Source organism: Lepisosteus platostomus, chromosome 7 (assembly GCF_059453375.1).
Source record: "Lepisosteus platostomus isolate fLepPlt1 chromosome 7, fLepPlt1.hap1, whole genome shotgun sequence".
NCBI lineage: Eukaryota > Metazoa > Chordata > Actinopteri > Semionotiformes > Lepisosteidae > Lepisosteus > Lepisosteus platostomus.
The window spans coordinates 3,847,777-3,870,773 of record NC_142617.1 but is presented as its reverse complement, the minus strand read 5'-3'; the positions used below and the strand labels follow the sequence as shown (position 1 = coordinate 3,870,773).

The following is a 22,997-nucleotide window of genomic DNA, read 5'->3' as shown; positions in this document are numbered from 1 at the left end:
CTCCCGAGCCGTCCCTCGGGTTACGCCACTCACGCTGCTGGGCTCAGGCAGCCCGGCCCCAGAGAGCCGATCGGTCCTCAATTACCGCAAGAGACTCCACACTTGATGTCAGGTCCACCCCTGTTCTCACAAATCCGTCAAGCCACGCTGCCCCACGGGGAGCGGAGGGAGCTAACGCCGACAGCACCAGTCACGTCATGCCTGCTGGCACCATCCGGCTCAATAAAAACTCAACACCGAATGAATCACAGCATTAAAAAGTTAGCCTTTATTCCACAAGTGACAAAGGGCTCAAATAGCGACACAATGAGCACGTTGGCTGATTAATTTCAGGCAGCATGTCTCTTCATTTAGCAATTAAACTGAACTTTAAAAATGTACAAGTACAACCAGCATTAAACTAATAAGAGTCATCCTTTTATGTAGCATATTGTTACGCAAAAGTATTCTACTGGAGGAATATTTTAACAATATTTGTTTTCAAGCTGCTGTTTTTTGGTAAAATAAATTGTGCAAAAATAAGACAGTCAGTGGTAACTGCAAATTTCAGATTCGCACATCATACAAATCGCAGAAGAGATTTTAGTTCTGGTGTGCACACTTGTAAACTTAGATTCTTTCGGCAGTCAGCAGCACTTGCAGTCCCATTTTTTAGGTTTTTATTTCTCATTACTTTCCAGAATGTGCGATCATTTCTTTTTCAGCTGGAGGTCATGTGTTACAATGTGTAAATGCAGGTAAAATGAATTCTGATTGAATATGTCTTCAGCCTGTTAGGTAAGTAAATGTGTTACTTTGGAACAGGTGTCTAAATATTTATATCGGCACTGTACCTGGTGAAATGTCATGTTGCACAGTTTCTTATTGTAATTAAAACATCTTGCTTTTTAGAAATAAATAACGAAAGTGCAGTCCCCTCAGAAATATTCTTCATGTTCCGGAACAACCAGGTGTCAATGATCTATTTCACAGGTGAGCGTGCTGAACTAAGCTATCCTGATCCATTGTGCCACCTCTGGCTTGGGACACAAAAACTACAGCTTCCAAAACAGTTCATTTAACAATTCCATTCATTGCTTCATTGACCCAATCCAATTAATCACTGTGATCCAGTACCTGTGCAGACACTTGTGCTGTTTGTAACAGAGCGTAAGAAAACTGTCGAAAGGTTACAAAGGAGAGAAGAGATTCCCAGATTCTGACGCAAGAGATCTATTTCCCAGCTATATTTCATACAGCTTCCTTACTGGGGTAGTACAGTATTTAGGAGATAGGTGATATTTTAACTGTAGTCAGGAAATTAACAGAGTTGCAATAGTGCTTTACATTCTTAGAGTGTGTGGCAAAATATTAACACTGGATGAACAAAATCTTTGACACAAAAGACATGAACGAGTACTAGGCCATTAAGAACTGCTAGAAATGTGATCTTCTTCTACAAAGTGATAGAGTATTGTTTTTATAAAGATCATCAGCTCCTCTCTGAAGGAGAAGAAGAGAAAGAAGATGTACTGTACACGTTACAATTTGTCTTTAGAAAAGGTTAGCACATTCACACTGCATTCATACATTCATGTTGCATGTTGCTTCCCCTCACTGGAGAGAGGCATTTGATCTTTTTATATTTTTAATTTGATTCTGCCGTTACTTAGTATACTTTTTCATGGTTTTACTGTGGCTCACCTCAGGAAAGTATTCATAAAGATCACACCTTCAAAAAAGTGGGTTCTCAAGGAGATGAGAGACGTTTCTGCCATAATCAGACCGTAAGCTCTGCATACTCTGCGAGTCATGGTATAAAATGATAAAATGATCCATTACAGAGAACCAGACCATAAACACTAAAAGATCCATTTTTATTTAATACTCCAAACAGGCAGAGCAGGGTGAAATGGATTTGTGGTGTTGCTTCACCAGAGAGAAGAGCAAACAATGTCTTCCTTTCAAAGTGTCAGTTACCTTCACTGTGACGAGCTGAATTACTTTTCATCTCAAAGGGGTTTTGTGCTCATCTTCCTCTCAGCTGTGACAGCGGAGAGCCCTTGGAAGACTCCTGCTTTTCCGAATGTTTGAACTTATAGAAATAATTTAGCTCACCAAGATTCACACCAACAAGAAAGCGGGAGCAGTTTGTGGTCAGAGGCCCCTGCAATGAGAAGCTCGATTTATAGGAAAGCTCTATAAAGCTCTGTGCTCTTTTGTGTTTCTAATGATCCAAGCTGCGTCCTGTTTAGCTTTAAATTTTGTGGTTCTATCAATGCGCCATGGTCTTAAAAATGTGCTTACATCTCCTTTGTAAACAATATAGCATCCCCTCATCGTTTGGCACTAATTACTGAGCTGACATCGAAATCGCGTGGCTCCACCAGGAGAAACGCTGTGTCAGGCCCAGCCTCCATCATTCCACCTGTGTACCTGCTGCGTAGGCAACAGAGAACAGCAAGCAGGCTTCTGTCCTCGGAGGCGTTAGCAGCCTTGAGGAGGACGTGTGCGGTAAGAACAGCTGATGCAAAAGACCTGGAAAAAGGTACAAAGGAAAATGTTGTTAAACGTATGAGAGACTTGAGCTTGGATTTAATTTCTGTTACAAGTTGCACACAGAGCAAAAAGAGAGAGCATTAGGCCTTCCTTTGAGATTTTAGTGGAGGTGAGCCATCGGCTTCAGTTCAAGTTGGATAACGGAATATTAATTTTTCTTCTTTCGATTCCAAGGAGGCACGTGGGTTCCCCTCAGCTCAGTCTTGTGCCTCTGGCAGGCCCATGATCCCCTGGGCTCACCCCACTGGGCTGAACGTGAGAGCCGCGGACTTCCCTGACTGGCTGGACAGCCCAGAACCCAGCACCTCCCTCCTCCAATCAGCATCCACCACACTCCGGACCTGCAGGAAGACAGGAGCGCGCGGTCAGGAAGCCAAGGGCTGGCTTGTGCAAGTATGGTGAACGAGCGATACCTGACAGGACACAGTTTTCTCATTATGAATCCCAGCTGTGGAGACGAGTTGTGGCAAAGTCTCCAAACTCAGGTCAGATAGAAAGTTTTAACATGTCCTCTAGTTAAAACATACAAAGAAGCCATTGGTAGCTACCCTGTGTCTCTATCCAATGCATATCTGATATCAGGTACAGTGTCCCATACTAAGTAAAGTGTGTTAATGTTATCAATCTCAATGTCATTTCTTTTTCATCATCCATAATACTTTTTACTATCTCATGTCCTTTTTGCTTGTGCTTGAAGTTCATTATACATGGATCCTGTTCTTTTTAATCAATTTATAAAGTACTTTTTTCCCCATATATTCTTCCTAACAGAATTATCAGACCGTTAGAGCCCCTGCTGTCTAACCCTGGATCAGTCTACTAATGGGATGAACCTGTTTCTGTTCTTCAGGCAGAATGCCTTTCAGCTGCTGTCACGCACTCTTCCCTGATGCTACATCTCCTGCTCTTCAGGTCATTCTCATTCCTTCCTAGTTTGTTTTTCTGAAAATATATACTGTATATATCATCTTTATTTGGAGTCTATCTCTACAGTTTAAAAAAAGTCATACTTTTGGAGTTTTGAAGTGAGTACTCTTAATGGCTGTACGTTACACACGGGGAGTGTAATCACACCATATTACAATCACAGTTTCCTAATCTGTATCTTGATTGCTTGAAAAGATGAGATCAATACACACATTCCCACTCAGCGGTACTCTGACAAAGCCTATGTGCCTAAAATTACAATCTCTCATCATAACCACGGGTTTACACAAACATTCCTGATTTCCTTATGATTGCATTATAATACACAATACTGTAATACACAATTTCCAATAAACTGTTTTTTTTTTTAGACTTTAAAGAGTGCAGCATTTCTCTGTATTGTACTAAACTAATTCTCTGTTTGAATGCAGTCACACAAGTCCCCTGCTGTGGCAGACCTGCTCTATTTCAAGTCACTCTCAACAGAAACCTATGTTTTCAGCCACGTGGCTGACACCTCCTAGCGCACATTCAATTTAACTGCCCGGTCAAGGGAATTGCTTCAGTTCAAAAACTGCTCTAAAAAGCAAGCCTTTAGCGCCCTCTAGTGACCATGTACCTGTCACAGCACCCTTGCCGTCTGTCCTTTCCCTGCTTTAAGCCGATCTGTCACACAGGTTAATAATAATTATAATAATAATTGCTTACACTTATATAGCGCTTTTCTGGACACTCCACTCAAAGCGCTTTACAGGTAATGGGGACTCCCCTCCACCACCACCAATGTGCAGCCCCACCTGGATGATGCGACGGCAGCCATAGTGCGCCAGAACATTCACCACACACCAGCTCTCAGTGGGGAGGAGAGCAGAGTAATGTAGCCAATTCATAGAGGGGGATTATTAGGAGGCCATGATTGGTAAGGGCCAATGGGAAATTTGGCCAGGACGCTGGGGTTACACCCCTACTCTTTTCGAGAAACGCCCTGGGATTTTTAATGACCACAGAGAGTCAGGACCCTGGTTTTATGTCTCATCCGAAGGACGGCACCTGTTTACAGGGTAGTGTCCCCGTCACTATACTGGGGCATTAGGACCCATATGGACCACAGGGTGAGCGCCCCCTGCTGGTCCCACTAACACCTCTTCCAGCAGCAACCTTAGTTTTTCCCAGGAGGTCTTCCATCCAGGTACTGACCAGGCTCACACCTGCTGAGCTTCAATGGGTTGAAGGGTTTTATCTTGTGATAAGCGGCAGTGTAACACCTGTCGTCAAAACAGACTGATGAGCCCCTTTGCCAGGTTGTCCCCGTGTGTCAGAGGTACTCACGACTAGTTTCCATGCTCTACACCTCCACCCTCAGGTCAGTGAAGCCCTGCCTGCCCTCGTTCACCAGAGTGGGCTTCTCCGTCCTGGTGTGCCAGACCAGCACCTGCAACAAGCAGCACAAGTCAGCAACGGCACGCAGCCTGGTAGAAAGCATGAGTCAGCAACCATGTGTACCAGGGTATACAGCATGAGTCAGCAACCATGTGTACCAGGGTATACAGCATGAGTCAGCAGCACGATCTACCTTGATACAGAGCACAAGTCAGTGACGACGTGTTCAAGAGTCTGGGGTATAGAGTGTAACACGGCGTGGGGGGGCAGACCCTCATGCAGGAGAGAGACACTCCATCAGGTTTTATAGTCCATCAGCACCCTTCTCAGCAGCTGCAGCGGAATGGGTCTTAGCTTTTTCATTTCAAGGGATCTCTGAAGTATTGAATTCTATCTAGTTCACTGAGGGCACCTGGCCCACGTACAGCAGAGTCGAGTGATTTAAAGACTGACCACTCAGCCAGTTTTCTGTATGCTGTACCTGGGGTAAGCCCTTAAGAACAGTCAGAACGAGTGGAGGCCACCCGCCGCATGTGGCTGGTAGCTAATTGATCTGAGGAGCTCACCCAGCCGTGTCTTGTAAGGAGCAAGGGTTTCCACCCCGACAACGTGACTGGGCAGCCTGCGTCAGACTCCCACCACTCTTTGTGCAGAACAGTGCCGTTTGTTCTCAGATTTAAATGCAACGTCGTTTCTACTTGTGACCTCCAGTTAAGGTTTGACTGCTGATGCAGAAGTCCACTACTCCACTTGGAGTCTCGCAGTGCCTTTGAGGATTTTAAATACTCTGAGTTTTCCAATCAACCTTTCTGAAATCTGAATAAAATCTGATTTTAGATCTGAAATCTAATAAATTATTATTTATTAGAGCGCCAGTGTAATGGCTAGCATCTTAGAAAGCGGAACTGGAGAGGTCACAAAGAGCCGAGAAAGTGAATCTAAATGCTCTCAAAAACTCTTGACCACCCCGATAGCAAGGCTATTGAAAATGACAAGTTTGACACCAGACAGAAGAGCGCTCATTTTTAGCACACGTCAGAGGATAAGAACAACAGGTTCTCTTTCCTTTTCTTTTTCTCCTGTGCCCACAGAGTGCTATAACTGTACAAAAGGCTCTACTTTTAAAATTCTCAGATTCCAGCATAAGTGAATTCAGGGCTGGACAGCCTTGGTGTTACCCCCACTTAAAAACACCCACTGAACAAACACTAACACCAGAGAACGGAAACGACTGAAGTTAGTGTTCATCGCAATTGGAAACTGCTTTAAATATGAAGTGTTAGGCCCTTGAGCTTCAAAGTTTTAATCCAGTCACTATGCATAATTCAATAGTTTTCAGTATTGTGCTGCCACACCACATATCCTCATCCAGATGGTTTTACCCTTTATTAAAATGTGCTGAAGCAGGTGCTCACAGGCACTGAAAAAGCAGAGAATGCCTGGATTATCAGAAGCATACTCAATATACTTAATACGTCTTCGCTTAATGTTTTAATGCTGAAACATGCCTGAATAGAGGATCTTAAAATCAGAACATGATCTGGGCATTAATGCCAGCTCAGACAAGCAGTACTAAGGCAGTAATGTTAACAGAAAGGGAGGAATCCGGGGGAAATCTCTGATTTTTACTCTCTATCCTCTCCATACCCATACTAACGACCATCAAATAATAAAAGCAAATTAGGACAACTAATAGTGAAAACATGGAAGGATGTAACACAGACAAGAAGGTCAGTCAGCTTTCATAACAGTGGTGGCCTAACAACAAGTCCAAAAGTGGATTTCACGGAATATCGTGCATCTTTAATTCTCTTTTGCCTCATATGTTCGTAAGCTAAAAGCACATAATTATTCATTATTCATTAAAGCTGCAAAATCATACGCTTGATAAACAGGCTTACTCTTCTCAACTTTTTCACTCAACGCAGCCAGGAATACGTTAAGAATCAATTCTTATTGATAAGATCCTACAATAAAGAAATTATCACAAAGACACCTACAGTTTATTTTTTGATGGCTCAATTGTGCTGTCACAGTTATTGCTGGACAAAAAAATCGAATTCCCCTTAAGAAAGGAACCAAATTGTCTTGGCTGATAAAGGCATTCCAGTGCTATGTCTTAAGAGTGTCTTTATGTCTAAACAAAATGTCTTTTGTTGTGGCAGCACTGAAGAAAAAACTGGCAGTGAAAAAATCCAGACTATGCAATGCTGATGTGTGTCAGTGCTCGCATAAGATCTTATGAATTTTGCCATCAATGCTCCATTATTATCTGTATCCTCTAAATTCATTGTCTCTGTGTTGCGATGAAGCCCTATGAAAGAGAATGATCTATGGCTTCTGGTATTTCAGCTCAGTGGAAAATGGTACTGTGAGAGTACTCATTCACCAATGCTCGACTGGCAAAAGCTTCTCAGAATGCCTTGTGTGAACAAGATGGTAGTAACTCTGCTGAAATTACAATTTAGAAATTAAAATAACAGCTTACTTTAAAAATAATGTTATGGTGAGAAACTAGACCCTTCATGTGAATGAATTCACTCTGTATTATATTTTATTTCCATACCAAAATCACAGTACTAACCTAAAAAAATTAAGATAATTATTATAATCCTAGTTAATTGCTTTTATACAGCAGCTGCCATACCAAAGCTCTTTACAAGATCGTTCAGTCCCAGAGTGGAAGTTAACCAGGACACTGGGGCTAATGCTCCAGCTGTATTGAACAATGGGACAAGCCAGGGGACCTTCATGTGAAGGACAACGCCAACACGGTGTCCCTGGTCCCCACACTGGGGAACCGGCATCGGTCCACAGGGAAGAGTGCTGGTTCACCAGCAACACTTACAGAAGCAAACTGGTTTTCCTCAGAAGCCACCCATCCCAGTACCGACCAGGCCCAGCCTCGCCTATCTCCTGAGATCTCGAGAGCGCAGACTAGAAGGTGGTGCCACAGCTGTCAAAATATGGTCTTAAGGTGCGTAACGTATATATAATTTAACTATGGAACAAGGTAACCATTACTGAAGAGGCCAAGAGACGCATCTTCCCCACTGTCAATAACAGCATTTCAACTGTGAAGTATCATGTCAAGTAAGGATACAGTCTAGTGATACAGATACTACATTTATAAAGCTATCTTTATAAATTGATACTATCAAAACCTGTCTTTGATAAGGGTCAAAGTACAAGTAAGTGTGTTGGGAGAGGTACGAGTCTGAATTGTGCAATATCCTGAGATTCCCCAGAAGAGGTGAACACTGGGATACCTCTGAACTAACCCCAGGTTGCATATCTGCTCACCCTCTGCTGACGAAGACCTGCTCAGCCCCAGCGCGTGGGAGACGTGCAGACTCCTACCTTCGTACAGTTAGCAGCTCTGGGCTCCAGCTCAGCCATGGTGACAAGGTCCTTCAGCAGGCTCGTTTCCTGGTACCCTCCTTTGACTCCGTTCAGCTGAAAGTTGGCCTGCGGCCTCATGAGCACCAGCCTGACGTTGATGGCAAAGCCCGCCATGTCGATCGCGAATGGACGGCTGGGGTCAAACACGGTTTTCCAGCCAACCACCCTGCCCTCCGCGTTGACCTTTGGGGCCTCGTAGCGCAAACCTCCAACAAACGCCACGGGCCAGACGGACACCTTCCGCGTGTACCTCATCTGTAACCAGGGGCGATATTTCAAATACCAGCAATCAGAACTGGCACGAAACCAGTACAGATCGCCGTGTGAGCAATGAAGAAAACACGAACACATAATAGTCAGCGATGGACGTGAAAGGCAATAATATTGACAATATTTACGTTTAAAAAGAGGCAGATCAAGGGTCTGCACCACCTGGCAACCCCCTTGGTAAGTTTCTGAAAGTGTATCACATCAAAGTCTTTAGACAACAGAAATGTATTAAATATTTCATGCCATTGTGTAAATGGAACATCATCTAATGAAAACAGGTCATTTCGATACAAGTTCTAAAATTACACACATCCTAATTTGCTTTTACAATTTTGGATACTAGAGTAATAGCTTTAATTTCTTTAATTTCACAAACTGGACTCTTGCGGACGTCTCTGCAGACACTACCTCCTCAAACAGCTCCAGGCTGTAGGTGTTATCGTCATCCGCAAAGTAGACCACGCCTTCCAGGGAGTCGCTGAGGACCAGGCTGTCCCTCAGCCAGCGCAGACCCAGGTTCCTCTGCAGGGTCCCCCTGGGGGTGTGAGTGGCAGCCCTGGCCAAGCCCACCCTGACACTCTTGGGGCTCTCCACGTGGATGTGGGTGAAGTTCAGGCCGCTGCTCTCCAGGACCTTGGCTACCAGGTTGGTCCTCCTGGGAGAATCCTCCACTACAATCCAGTGCAGGTTCTGGACGTGCAGGAAGGTGTTGGCCAGCCGGGTCAGCTCTGCCTTCTGGACGGGCCGCGTGTAGGTGGGAGTGATCACATAGATGGTGGGCAGGAGCTTGGACCAGGGAGGTGGCCTGGAATAGACGGGCCCGCGGGTGCTCGGCCGCGGAGGGTGGGGCGTGTGCGGGCGGGGACAGGTGGCGCTCTCCTCCTTGGCTTGAGTTGCATTGCCCACAGGTTGTAGACTTCTGGTACTGCTGTTTTCATACGTGTCTTCTGAATGGAGGGGAAGAAGAAAACATCAGTACAGTTCAATACTGCCTCTCTTTTTGTTTTTCATTACTTAAAAAAAATGAAAAGGCAACACAATATACATCCTAGTATAGAGGGTGGGAGTCCCCTTCAGTGAAGAGGCAACAACACTGATTGAGGGGACAGACTTCTCTTGGGCTCAGAGACAGTGTCAAGGACAGACTTGTGCAGGAATTCTCGTGTAAACAAGAAGACAACTGTCTGCAGTCTGGGTGTTCATTTACCTCATTCAGAGTAAGGACAACTATAAAAATGCAAGTCATTCCATGCTGAAAACCAAGTCAGGAACTGAACGAATTACAACTGTCAGGTAATTCTTGTTCCTTCATGAAGCCTCCTGAAGGCACCAGTTTCCTGTCGAAGCACCCCTAAAACAGCAGGTCTGTGCCTTAACACTCCAGGTAGAATGACACAACGTGCATCCTAATTAAAACATTAAAACATTCCAATATTCTGCCTGGGCATTTCTAATTCCCCTCCGAAATGCTGCCGACAGTGGTTATGTTCTTCCGAAGTGACCCTGTCCTCTTGGAAGGCTCCTTCAGCGAGATCCTGCTTGATTCTTCAGACCCTGTAGCTACGGTCTGACCTTCACCTCAGGTTCCTGGTCCTCTGCCCCTCCCCAAGTGCCAGCTGCTGTGTTCAGTGGGCTTACTGCGGAGGATGGTGAGGTAGCGGGTGGCGGGATTCTGGTGCCAGATGGTGAGCAGGATGGTCCAGGGCAGCACAATGAACACAGTGGTGAGAATGCTTCTTCTCCTCGGCATGTTGCAGGATGCGCAGGGCCCCCAGTCATGTCGGCAGCACTACCTGTAAGCGAGAAGCACAAAGGTGGTACTCCAGACAGGGGTCCGGCAACACGGACGCACTGTGCCAGACAGCAGGAGCAGAGAATTCCACAGCTAGAAAGGATCCATCATTATTTAGAAAACCGGTGGCGACGCTTCCGGAACGCACACCTTCTCAGGACTCTCCAAGATGTCTCCGCAAGCAAGGCAAAGAAACCAGATTTTGGCCGTGGTTTCTGTGTCACCTACTGTAACTGGTTTAAGGCCAATTAAAAGCTACTTTAAACAAGGCACAAACGTACTTTCCAAGTCAAGGGAAACTAAATAAATCTCTGATTTATCGTCCAGAGATTTGACCACAAGACTGAAATGTAAGGAGTGTTGGAATTGTGACATACTGTAATATTAATGTGGTATTTGGTAAGCAACTTTGAAAACATACATGAAGCTAACTCAAAAAAAATATCTAGTTACAATTAAAAACTGATTTTAAGCAGCTGCACTCGGATCTGTTTACGTCTTTTCTTTGCTTGGAAAATATGTCTACTTCATTACTCAAATAATGACTCTGGTTCCCGATTTCTGGAAACAACCCACAACACTTTCGGACGATTACAATGCGGAAATCTCTGTTTTCCTATTTGGTGCATCTCCAAAAATGACATACTGCGAAATGCAAACAAGCTAATAAGAGTTAAGGCTTCACAGCTTAACTTGAAATACAAAACTATTCAAAAACCTCCATTTTAGTCATGCGGCATTTCAATCTTGTAAATTGATAGAACTATTAATTAGAGCTAATTTGAAAATTAGCTTGTTTCTTGGGACTCCCTTTATATGGTTATTTAGTAAAATATTTTTACTATAGTAAAAATATAATAAAATATACAATTTTTTCAAATAAAAATGAAAACAAAACATATTATTTTGTGTAGGGTAATTTGATGAATAGGATGCTACAACCAAATACATGAGCTTTATAGACAACACAGTATAAAACTGAAAAACATGTAGCAGGGTAACTCTCTATCAAGTACAGGTACTGAGCTGTTATGCTCTTAAAATTGTGTGTGTCAAGTAATCTTTGGACCAGCACATAGGGTATATAAAACAGGGGCTCCTCCAACCTGATTATAAATAAGCTCTGTCTTATTTAAAGGTAATAAACCCTTTTTCCAACAATAGATAAAACAAGAAATCAAATGACTTACTAAATGACTTCTCACTTGTTTAATTGATCATAAATTGCTCCAGGTCTGCAAAAACCGATGATTTAAAAGATTCCCACGAAACCTGCTGGACTGGGGCTCCCCAGGACCAGGGTGGGAGACCCCAGCTTTATACATTATACAGCAGTGAAAGTGCATTTGTCATCCACAGCACCACCGGGGGCTTCTGAAGACATCTTCTCTGAAGACATTAGAGTTTGGTTCTGATGCATTCACATCAGTTATTTCTATATCAGTACAACTCTCTGCCTATGAGGTAAAATAGCAACCATAACACAGGCATAATAAGGTTAACAGAGCTTTTGATTGATGTCGGCAATATGTTGCCTTCGTCCTTTCATATCTGCCTCAGATTACACCCTCACAGTTAATTTCGCCTATCAATCTCTGTTTTACAGGCATGCCGGCAGCTTCTCCGCTTGAGTGTCCCAAGATAACGGAAGCCAGGTATTGCACGTGATTTCACCCCTCAGAAGTCAAAAGCAGGCGACTGTCATTCCCAGAGGGAAGGCGTGAAACGCCGTGCAAGGCTCTGCTAGCTGGCCGAGCTGGGGGTGATAACTGCAGTTTACCGTGCTTCTGAAGATGACTCCCAACCACCTTCCTGAATGGTTTCTGGTCCACGTCGTATGTGTGCTTGTGTGGCTGATGTAAGAAGGAATAAGCAGTGACCAGTGGGATATCTAGGGGGACCATGGGATTTGTCATTACATGACTAATGTGACAGAGGAATGTGTAATAACATAATAGCATTTCCATGGTCCTGCGCAATAAATCAGAGTGAAGACACCATAAAAACACCACAAAACTACAGCAAAATTCTGGATACCATGAAGTGCAAAATTCCTGTCGCACATATGCTCAGATAAACATTCATAAGGGTTGGCAAGCAGTTAAACCCTCATTTCTATGTATTCACCCAAATATATAATCCCAATTAAAAAAAAACAAGTCCCCAATCGCCCTTTAATTCCGCTCTTGTTTCTGGGAAGTGATAACATTTCCCATTGTAACAGTTCACATCAGCCAGCACTTGGCTAACATCGTCAGTGCACCGCATCAGGAGTTACTCTCATTTCATGTTAGTCTACAATGTGAGACTTGAATCATATTAGAATAAAAATCATAGAAGGAGCTCTGCACGTTTGTGGGAGATCTACAGAGAAAGTAGACTGAAGATATTGAGTTACTTTAACCTGTCCATACATGACTATCTCTTGAGACCAGGTATCGTTCTTATTCTTTTTAAGGCTGTTTCCTTCTTTCTTGGGTATGGTGATCAAAACTGAAGACAATCGTCTATATGATGACAGCTTACTAGTTCTAAAGCTTGTGTATAACACCTTCATTTAAATTCCACTTTTCGACATAAACGGAGGAATTCTGTTTCCTTTTTTTATTGCTTTACAATGTTACCTTAATATAGAAACTACACAAATACACAGATCCCCTTCATTTCAGCTTCCTGCAGCCTGAAACACCATGTGACTTTTATAAGGTATCTTCCTACCTCCTGCGTAGGTCACCGTACACTGATCAGCGTTGAATTTCATTTTCCAAATGTCCAACCAATCTTTCTATTTTAAGATTCTAAGAAATCTATATTTCTTTTTTAGTATCTTGTGCAAATTTAACTAGTTTATTTCCTATTTCAATATTGATACAGATCAGGAAGAGGAATCACAGATTGAGATTTAAAGTAAACAGTGAAAGATACCATTTCAGTATTCCCTTAATTATATATTGGTTGTTTAAAATGATTAGGGGTCTGTAAGAGGTTCTTAAATTCTTTAAAAGCATATGTCTGCTTTTCCCTGTAACCCATCAGTCTCACATGAAAGTGTTCTCATCTTCTCAAAAGAAAAAGCTGACACAGCTAAAGCTGTCCAGCTTTGCTTTCTGAAGAGAAAACAAAACAATAACCAGGACTGCAAGCACTCTGGGACATTCCTGTTTCACACTGGTTGTTCTGCTGGTGAAAATTCATTGACCTTCAATTAAAAATCGAGGCACTGCAGACTGAGCTGGGCTACATTTTGCTGGATTTTGAAGAAGCTCTCTTATTGTTTTCCTCTCCCTTACAACACTTGTGCACTATTTCAGAACTGGAGATGGGGCTGGAAGTGAAGAAAGCAGGGCAAAAAAATAAATAAAATAAAATAAAAACCCATACAGAACAGGAGTGAGGAAATGATCTTTCAATCTAGGATTTCACTTTGTCCATGTATGTCAGACTCTGCGTTTTCTGAGATTCTCTCTCTCTGACTCTTTCCAACAGCCGTGCTGAAAGGCTTTCTAATAAGGTCGCGGAGTGTGCTTACTCAGGGAGTCTGGAGCCAGGAGGACTGTGCGGCCAGCGGGACGAGCTGAGGGTTCATTCTCACGATCTGCTGGGACAGTGAGACGTTGGAGCGAAACCAAAGGAAAGGGTTAAATTGTCAGTGAGGCTGAATTCAGAGCCCCAGGGACTTTTGTATGACAGCTTTAGGGAACTTTAAGGCTGCACTGTACCTGTAGGAGTCAGGCAGCCTGCACAGTGTGAAGCTGACTGCCATTTGCCTGCTGGACAGGTCGGTCCTCCGCCAGTGAGATGTTCTTATTGAACAGGAAAGAACACAAAATGTTCCCAACACGAGGCAGCCATTTTCCCCCAGCTAACCCCTGTTGGTAGTGAGCAGCTCCTCAATCCCAGGATCTCACTGAGTTGATGTCTGAAGGAAGCCAGGGTATCGGCCTCAAAAACATGTCTGGGTGGCTTGTCCCAGATTGCTAGAAATCTCTGGTAAAGAAGTGTCTCTTACTCTCAGTTGTAAACATGGAGTCCTCTAATTTAAGAAAACTAGACAATTGCTGTTGCATCTTGGATATGAGCTTCTTGTAAATACCTGTATGTATGCCAATGTCCTTTCATGTGTACTGTGATCTTTTTCTAATATATGTAGATGTTGTTCAGTCTTCTAGGCTTTTGACTTGAATTGAATCACTTCTGCATAGGCTGTAGATCCTTCAGCTCAAGACTGTAAAAATTCAGCAAGCTTGTGGGGTTCAAAGTGCAGAAACATCCTTATCATGGATATACTGTATGTACACATATCATGAGTGAAATGGTTGTTGCTACTAACAGGACAAGAAACGTGTATTGTTTGTAGTACATATAAAGGTGTCACAGCCAAAAAAGAACCATCATGGTTTCTTGTACTACAGAAGGTTGGCGGAGTCTAATGTAGAAGAAATCGGAGTGCTCTATTGTAGGCCACCATAAAGCAGTAATACAATAATAAATTGCCAAATTATATCAATCGTTAGTTACATAAACCATGCAAAATAATTCAGAACAAAATCAACTATCAAATGAATATTAGAAACATAATGAATTCAAGCTTAATTTACTATACTGAACTGGCTAATATAAGAGCATACTGCTGCATGGTTATAATTCCAGTTTTAAAGAAAAGGTACAGAAATTAAAAGCATGAACAATTCCTCATATATAACACAAAGAGAAATTGGTATTGTACGTAAAGATCAAAAGGCAAGTAGCTCTGACGGTTGGATTTTAATTCTTTTTTACTGGGGGGGGTGAAGAAAACTCACACAGCTGGCTTTCTGGGGACTGAAGTCTGCACACCTGACACGAAGTCACAGAGTCAGACCGTGCTGGTTTGCATCAGCACACTCTGCAGCAACACCACGGTGCCGATGTGACGCATTGCAGTGTGCGTTTATACTGGCCTTTTGGAACACCATTGCACAGTGCACAGCAAGGTAGGCCACCCTGCGCGGTTGTTTCAGACCCCCGCGCTGCGTATCGCACAGTCAGTTGACAGCAGTGCAACAGACACATTTAGCTTCCACTATGTTAAAACACAAGCACTCTACAATACAAATCCATTTGGCCACCATACTGATCCTTTTTGTCTTTCCTGCACTTGTCGGGAGCACAGCTGTGATCTTGGGATGTCGTACATTCGACAGCGGGGGCTCTGACCTCTGCAGGAACCGCGTGTGAAATGACTGGAGATGCGCGTGGGATGCCAGTACCCAGCAAGGACCTGTAGAGAACTTGGAAAGGGGGGAAATGCACAGGGACGCAAGGCAAAGCACATTGCCGCCATCCTTCCTGTCTTCATAGATGCAAATCTAACTTATGAGAGAAAGAGAAGGAAGAAAATCATAAGAGGCGATGTGAGATAAGTTTGACATTATGAATAGGCTCCAAAGGGGGCTTTGTGCTAATTGCTGCAGCTGTTGGTAAGTGTCGAGGAAAAATGGAGTCCCTGGGGTGGCGTTAAATTACCCAACCTCTGAGCCATTTCAAATGATCTGCACAGTGCCGTACCTTTTCTCCTCTTGAATACAGGAGGAAGCGGTCCTAAAGACCTGAGTGCTCACGCATTGACGTTAATTCAGCAATCCACAAATCAATCAAGGAGAAGCAAATGCAAGTAGCAAAATGCCTAAAACAACGTTCTTTATGTTTATTCCTAAAAGAATAATGAAAGGCAAACAAACACCATTTGAATCTCTCAGTTTCTTCTCTCAGTTTAAAGGTACAGTATAAGCAAACATAGAGGGTGATAAATTAGACAGGAAGGATAACCGGGCACCCAGCCCTGTTGGTCTACAGTGATGAGGAAGGATCCACTCTGCCCAGACCTGAGTACAGCTACAGATTTCATAGACACAATCTGAAGCTATCACACCGCCAGCTGAATCTATCATATTCCTCTTGATTTCAAAATGCTCTTGGCAGCAACCCCCTTCACAATCAAACTCCTAATGTGGATACATCTAATTAAATTTGTTGAAATATATGAGAAGGTCTAACAGTCAATTAAATCCTAGCGAATGTACCACCTCGTGCAGTTCAAAAACCACTACAGCTGAAAATCCAGAGAATGAAAACTATTTCACGGAGAGCTGTTAACATAAGCATTAATAACAAGACGCCACTGAAAACTGACACCCTGTTGTTGGTCTCCTTATTTTATTTTCCACTCTTTGTCTTTAAAAAGCAGCTTTAAATTAGTAAGATCATTTCCTGGCTTTCAATGTAGTGAAGGGTGAAATTAGGAAAAAATATGTTTTCACTACTGTGCATTAATATCTGGATATTTGCATTATAAGCCTAAATGTTTAACAAGTGTCCAAAGCAGAAGAGCCCAAGCTAATACGAAAAATGTGATAATCTGTAAAAAGAACAATTCCAATAATATAGGTGGCAACTCTGAAGAGAGAGTACAGCATTGTACAGTCATGAATGAAGAACAGCACACTGACGTTTCACAAGGTGCACAACAGCAACCCATAAACATAGTATGTATATAGTATGTATAAGAAGATGTCTCTTGGGCCCATATTTTCCCCCTAGGTAATTCATAATTTAATTAAAAGAATTTAATTCATAAGGATTGTACAGTATGCTGCTTCTAAACAGTCAAGGTTATTATCTATCCATCATATCCATCTCTACTCCACTCAGTAACCATTGTTGCTCACTGATATTCGTCGAAAGTCTTAGAAAGATTAAGAATCAGAAGCAGCGAGCGTGCTTCTAGAATGCTACAGATACTGGGTTTGGACAGCGCCATCAGGTACCAACCCGCTACAGTGCATAACGTGAGTTACAAATTCAGTCCAATAACCAACAGCTGAAAGTCACATCATTACTCTTCTTCAGTCTGGGGGAGTTCTTACCTACTTTTAAGCTCATAAAATTCAAAGCAGATTAACAAGGCCTCTACCTGGTTTCTTTTTATAGTCTAGGTGCACATATACCTTGAGAAAATAAATATTGACATTTGTCAACTCCTACAGCCTTCTACTGCATACATTTTCAATGTGTACTGTAACATACCTCAGTCAGAAACAAGATAAATGATCTACATGCATGCCACACTTAATATTTGAAGACTTCTGTTGCATTATATATCGAACAAGCTCGACAGCTTTTGCCCAATGTTCTTTTTATATGAGACATTTGTGTTTTTCTTTAACTTATGCTTAGACTATTTAGCACAAGCTGAGAGCTCCTTTCGAAGAGCGGTTTTAGTGTCGTCATAAATGCAGCTCCCGTGAGCAATAAAATGAAACAATAAAAAAGAATGGCGAGAACAAATCAATAAATAAAAGAAATAAACTAAAATGGTATAGATTCTATAAGCCAGAGTGATTTTACAGATTTGTGTGTCTGGTGAATCAAGAAGAAACATATGATTCATTATAGGCAGAAGACCGGTTTTGTAAAATTGTGTTTAAAAAAAAAGTTAATTAAAATACAAATTATTTAAGGGGCACATGATCTAGCTGAATGGTGTCATACATGCTTTGAGAAAAATATTATTTGAAGTACCTCACACTGAAAACGAGTAAGATAAATGGAGAGTTTTATATTGCTGTATTTTCACGTAATATTAACAAGATAGTAAAACTAGTACAGTAGTAATTCTGCTCCTGTACAGCAGCTCTGTGGTTTCCATACTTGTGTTAACTATCTGTAAAATGTATTAAATTATGAACAGTATAAATAAACATAACTAGTCATAAAACCTTGCAGTTGTTCATAAAAACTCCTCTTTTTTAAAGCCTCTTTCATAGTGTACCTCTGAAACATGGCTGGGCTGTCCACTCAGTTTCGTGTGTGATACCTGTGGGCGCAAAAGTGAAAGAGTGAATGCACCTTGCATGAAAACCCAGCAGCGATCAGAGGGCCTTCACAGAGGTCCTCTGGGTGGGTGAACCTTGTGTGACAGAAATGTGACTGCTGACAAAACAGCAGAAATTCTTTTTAAAGTAAAACCCCGCCTTTAAGCTTGTTCTCAGCATATCTGAGTCCTCCTGCAGGAATGCTCTGCCTCTCAGTTTGATGGAGAGATAATCTGATTCAAAAGACCGGGGCAAAGCAGAAAGGCCCATATTGTACTGCTCCTCTGCCCCTACATTTACCGCAGTGCTGTCTGACTTGCACTTCCAAACAATAGCGTTTTATTGCACGATCAAGTCAAGGGGACAACATTTTTTTTTCTGCCTGAACAATGAAAACCCTTTTGCTCATTTTGCTGTGTGAGTGATCTGAATTCTCAATTATAAACAACGCGTGATTTTCATGGCCTGATCTCGACATGATACAAATTTAACGAGGCAAAATAGAACTTTCAAGAAAAAGAAAACAAAGCACAGAACCGCCCAGGGACAGGCGTAAGTGCCGACATATGGTGATGGAAAGGGGTTGCTGTAACCCAGGTTTTCACATGTTACAAGCATCGGTGGCACTTCAGTTTAGGAGAAATATCAGAAGAGGATTCATCTTCACTTTGTGGAAAGGAAAGCAGGCAAGGACAGCCTGGGGTCTGTTCTGTAACTGAGAGATGAATTAGATTTCATGTTCAGAATTATTGTCAATCAGAGCAATATTGACAGAAGATATTAAAAAACAGGAATCATAAGTCTTCTTAAACTGAATCGGAATTCTCTGAATTCCCAAGAGCCTCTGCATCGAATACAGATATTGTCTTTTGATGTCCAATGTTTCATTAAATGCTTAATTTAATTTAAGAGCTGGACACTGTAGGTTGTTAGTTGGGAAAACAGTTTCAGTTTATAACTGAAAATGGTTGGAAGAATGAAGTGTCTTCTTTGCACATAAGTTGTCAAGCGTATTAGTGAAACAATCAGGGTTCGAATGTTGGAAAAAAGAAAACAAATTACAAACACAACCCTTTCAAGTTTCTTAAAATAACGTTTTTTTATGGCAATTAGAAACGTATGGGAAGTACCTACAGTATATGTGTGTTGAAGTAGGGAGCTGCGTGAGGGTGCGTAGGCTGCAAAGATACAAGTTTAAGTTTTATTCCATGCTGAAAAGAGAAGAAAGAAAACACAGCGTTTCGGCTCTGGGTCTTCAGGTGTGAGGGTGATATGGTATGATGCTTCAGGTACTGTATATGTGTGTTGGTTCAGCTCTATAAGATGGGCTAATTTTATTTTCCCAAGTCTTCCAACATCCTTCAGTCTGGATCCTGATGTGCTGCTGTAGTTGATGTGTTGCTGTCAGACCAGCTGTATCTGCACCAGATTTAATGTGCCTCATTGCTGGTCCCCCATCCTACTGACATCCAGAGTCCAGCCAGCACCCCTACCAGGCTCTGGACAGCCTCCAGGACAAGAGAGAGCACTAGCTCATTTTTGCCAGTTGAAGAAAATATTTTGTATTCTACCTGTGAGGTACTATTTAACTGTCATCATCATGATTAAAAAACAAAAGAAACACTGCTTTTTATGCTATATGCATGAATTATGTATATGCCATGATTTTATATACAGTATTTTCAGTGCCATAGATGGTGACTTATAATATTCAAGGCAAACCACATTAGGGATATGAATACCACATAAGACGTCCACAGTGACGAAACATCGTGTCCTAAAAAGGTAATTGTAACGGTTAATTCCGCGTTCGAAAGGAATAGGAAAAACGATTACACGATTCTTCGGGTATGAGTCGTGTACGTTGTGTACTAAACCTAATACAGGATACATACTGAGGCGCAAATAATAACAATGAAACACTTTATCTCTTTTTTTTAAACGCACTTACAACACACAAAACCTACTAAATATCAATGAATGAATAAACTCTTGAAAGCCATTTTGACTCCGTCTTTTTTACAACTGTATTTCCTGACGGCATTTATTTTTAGTATATGATTCCAGGTGGTCTTCTGAAGAATCACAGAATTGCAAAGCAGCCCTTAGACCGGTGCACGGTAACTCTTCGACGACAACGAGATGAAAATGTAATTATAACAGAAAATCGGAGGTGTAAAATGAGTTTGCTTTCAAGACGTTGCTGTTGGAGAGTCTCTCCCCTGTTTCCGTACTCAATCAGTATTTGTGTGATGTAACAGAACCGACATAGGCATGGAAAGCAATACCATCTGTCAGAAGAGAGATCAGCTCCGAGCATAGCACACCCTAAATCGGAAAGTGTATTAATGAAACGATCAACTTTTGAATGTCACAGACAAGAAATTACAAACCCGAGCTTTTCAAGTTTCTCAAAATGAAGTTTCTTTATGTTACTTACAAACTTATGGAGAGAATCCATTGGTAATCACGGATATTGTCGTTCAAAATGTGCTAACAGTTGGCTATATGAGATCACGTTTTGTACAACACATTTAGAAGGTAACTATTTCCACTCTGAAATTAAATCCAGTGAAATTCCTGAGTTCCCAATTTGGGAATAGTGCTGTTGGTCAAAACCAACTCTTTAATACAGAATCCCTGCCATAAAGTTTGTGGCGCTAACCCTAGGATGCACGTTAATTTATGATGTTGAATTCAACCTTTTTTTTTAAATAAAAGCAAATGATAGTTCAAAACTGACCACCAATCACATTAACATCCAGTATAATATACAGTACAAAATGATCACGTAATCTTTAAAATGAGCGTTAGGCAACATCTAGGAGCTAAACGTATGCTGAAGAGAAACAATGTTATGTTCTTTTAAGATGTATTTTTCCTGGGTATTATGTGGGGACATTCCAATCAAATGTATATAAACATTTAAACATCGATAAGGAATGTGAAGTATTTTTTAAAGATGCCTGTAATATTTACTTTTCAAAAGCGTGCTGCCGTTTTTCTGAAGAAGCACATAAGCAGACAAAAGTTTACATCCCCCAAAACATTCCCACCGCTTTGGGGACGATCGAATATATGGGTAAAAGCTGCTTTAATCTTGATAGCACCGATGGCCGTATTCTATAATGCAATTGCTTTCATAAGGAGACTTACCTATTGCGTGCGTCTCGGTCCATCCTTCGGGTTTGATTTCAAAACCGACTTTCGACTTAATGGAAACCAGCTTCCCCCGAGCCCCTGCACCGACTACCGACTCGGAGCACAGCAAAAGCACAGCTGGAAAAACTTCCTCGGCTCAGGCTGCGTGCAGGTTGCTAACCGGGCAAGCAGAGGAGCTGGGGTGGGAGACTGTGCAGCTCTCAAGCTGCTGTCCAGATCCTCTTAGCGCTGAAAAGGCTGGGGCTTACACACTCGTGCAAGCCTGCACTGCAAGCACATCTGACAGCCGGCTCGTCTACTGAGGCATTAGGGACAAGCCTGCAGCCGTAGAAGCGAAATAATGAAATACCCGGTTTCAGCCGAACGTATTAATACACCCGCTTCATCACGCCGACGTGCGGCTGCACTGGCGTGTGTCTTTAGTAGCGGGAATTGAAAGCGATGTAGTGTGTTAGTAAGTACATCGCGGGGAGGGAAAAAAATAAATAATTTTAAGCCTATTAGATCTGAGACAAGCCGAGTGAAAGATAGCGATAGGCTTACTTGCCAACCTATTGAAACCAGTTAGACGCATAAGAATGATTAAACGTTACTTTTGAATCGGGTGAATTCCAGCAATATAATATTATGGTAAACAGTACGTCTGTATATTTTAAATAATACTCGAAGGTTTTTTTTTTTTTCGGTACTGCGATACAGAGTCACGACACTTGCACGGGAAGTGGCTTTCTCCATCAGTCCATGGTTTAACGGGACAGTTCATGTCCTGGTTGCTTGAATGCTTGTTTTCCTTCTCACTCGACAAAATGGCTTAGAACCGTTCACATATCCTACTTATAGCGACATACACGACGGGAATCTCACCCATTGCACAAATAAAGACGGGGTCTGATTATTCCACAAGAGGAACTGCAAAAGGCTTGATCCTATTTAGTCAGTGTGGGGTTTACTTGTAAACCTGGAATTGTTGTTGACCTGGGGTAACGTGGTAATCATTTTTTTTTGTAGTTCATATTTAAAGAAAACGTGCGACGTACAGGCAAGGAGACGATTTTGTAAAAAAAAAAAAAGAAAGAGGAACAGTCATCATCCAGCCTTTTGAAATGAATTAAAATCAACTGTTTCCAACTAATGCAAAACTGGAAGAAACAGAAGAGAGCACAAGGCAGCCACCGTTTCTACAAACACCCGCCGCTACTAGCGGAACAGATGCCCCTGGCGCGGAGCGACTCCACACACGCTTGATCGGAGAGCCCCTCGGCATGTCTCTGGAAACACTGAGCTGCACATGTGTGATGTGCCAAAGATTTATCCGAAACGTGCGTCCTGCCTCAACAACCCCCCACCTTTAAAGGTGTCGGGTTTATAGTTAATTTTCAATGACAATCAGTTTTCGTAAGGAAACCGTTTTAAAGGGAAACATTTAAAGAAGACTTAACGATTTAATAACTTGCAAAAGGCAGATAAAGTGAAATCGTTTTTTTTTTAACTTGGTGTTGCGTTGGTCTCTGTTTATTCCGAAACAGTCTGATGGTGAGGTTGGCCTGGAGGCTGTCTGAAGAGGACAGGGCAATGAAGAACCTTGAACCTTAGGTGCTTACCCATGTTGTCCGAGTACGTTGCCCACATCGGGTTCCTCTTATCAGATATGCTGAAACGTGAAACAAAAAAAC

The 22,997-nt window shown here is 42.2% G+C and overlaps 1 protein-coding gene across 2 annotated transcripts; it reads right to left on the bottom strand.

Moving 5' to 3' along the window:
- Positions 1-245: 245 nt before the first annotated feature.
- LOC148657899 (galactosylgalactosylxylosylprotein 3-beta-glucuronosyltransferase 1-like) lies at positions 246-22,039 on the bottom strand. Of its 2 annotated transcripts, none has more exons than XM_088638526.1 (6): positions 21,319-22,039; positions 10,156-10,310; positions 8,926-9,464; positions 8,206-8,502; positions 4,795-4,897; positions 246-2,879 (listed from the first exon to the last, which is right to left on the bottom strand). In XM_088638526.1, exons 2-5 carry the CDS (start codon positions 10,265-10,267, stop codon positions 4,811-4,813), a joined length of 1,035 nt encoding a protein of 344 aa, XP_088494652.1. In that variant the 5' UTR covers positions 10,268-10,310; positions 21,319-22,039; the 3' UTR covers positions 246-2,879; positions 4,795-4,810. The 2 variants fall into 2 exon arrangements, with proteins under 2 accessions (XP_088494652.1, XP_088494653.1); XM_088638527.1 differs by lacking the exon at positions 21,319-22,039 and adding an exon at positions 13,839-13,911.
- Positions 22,040-22,997: the final 958 nt, after the last annotated feature.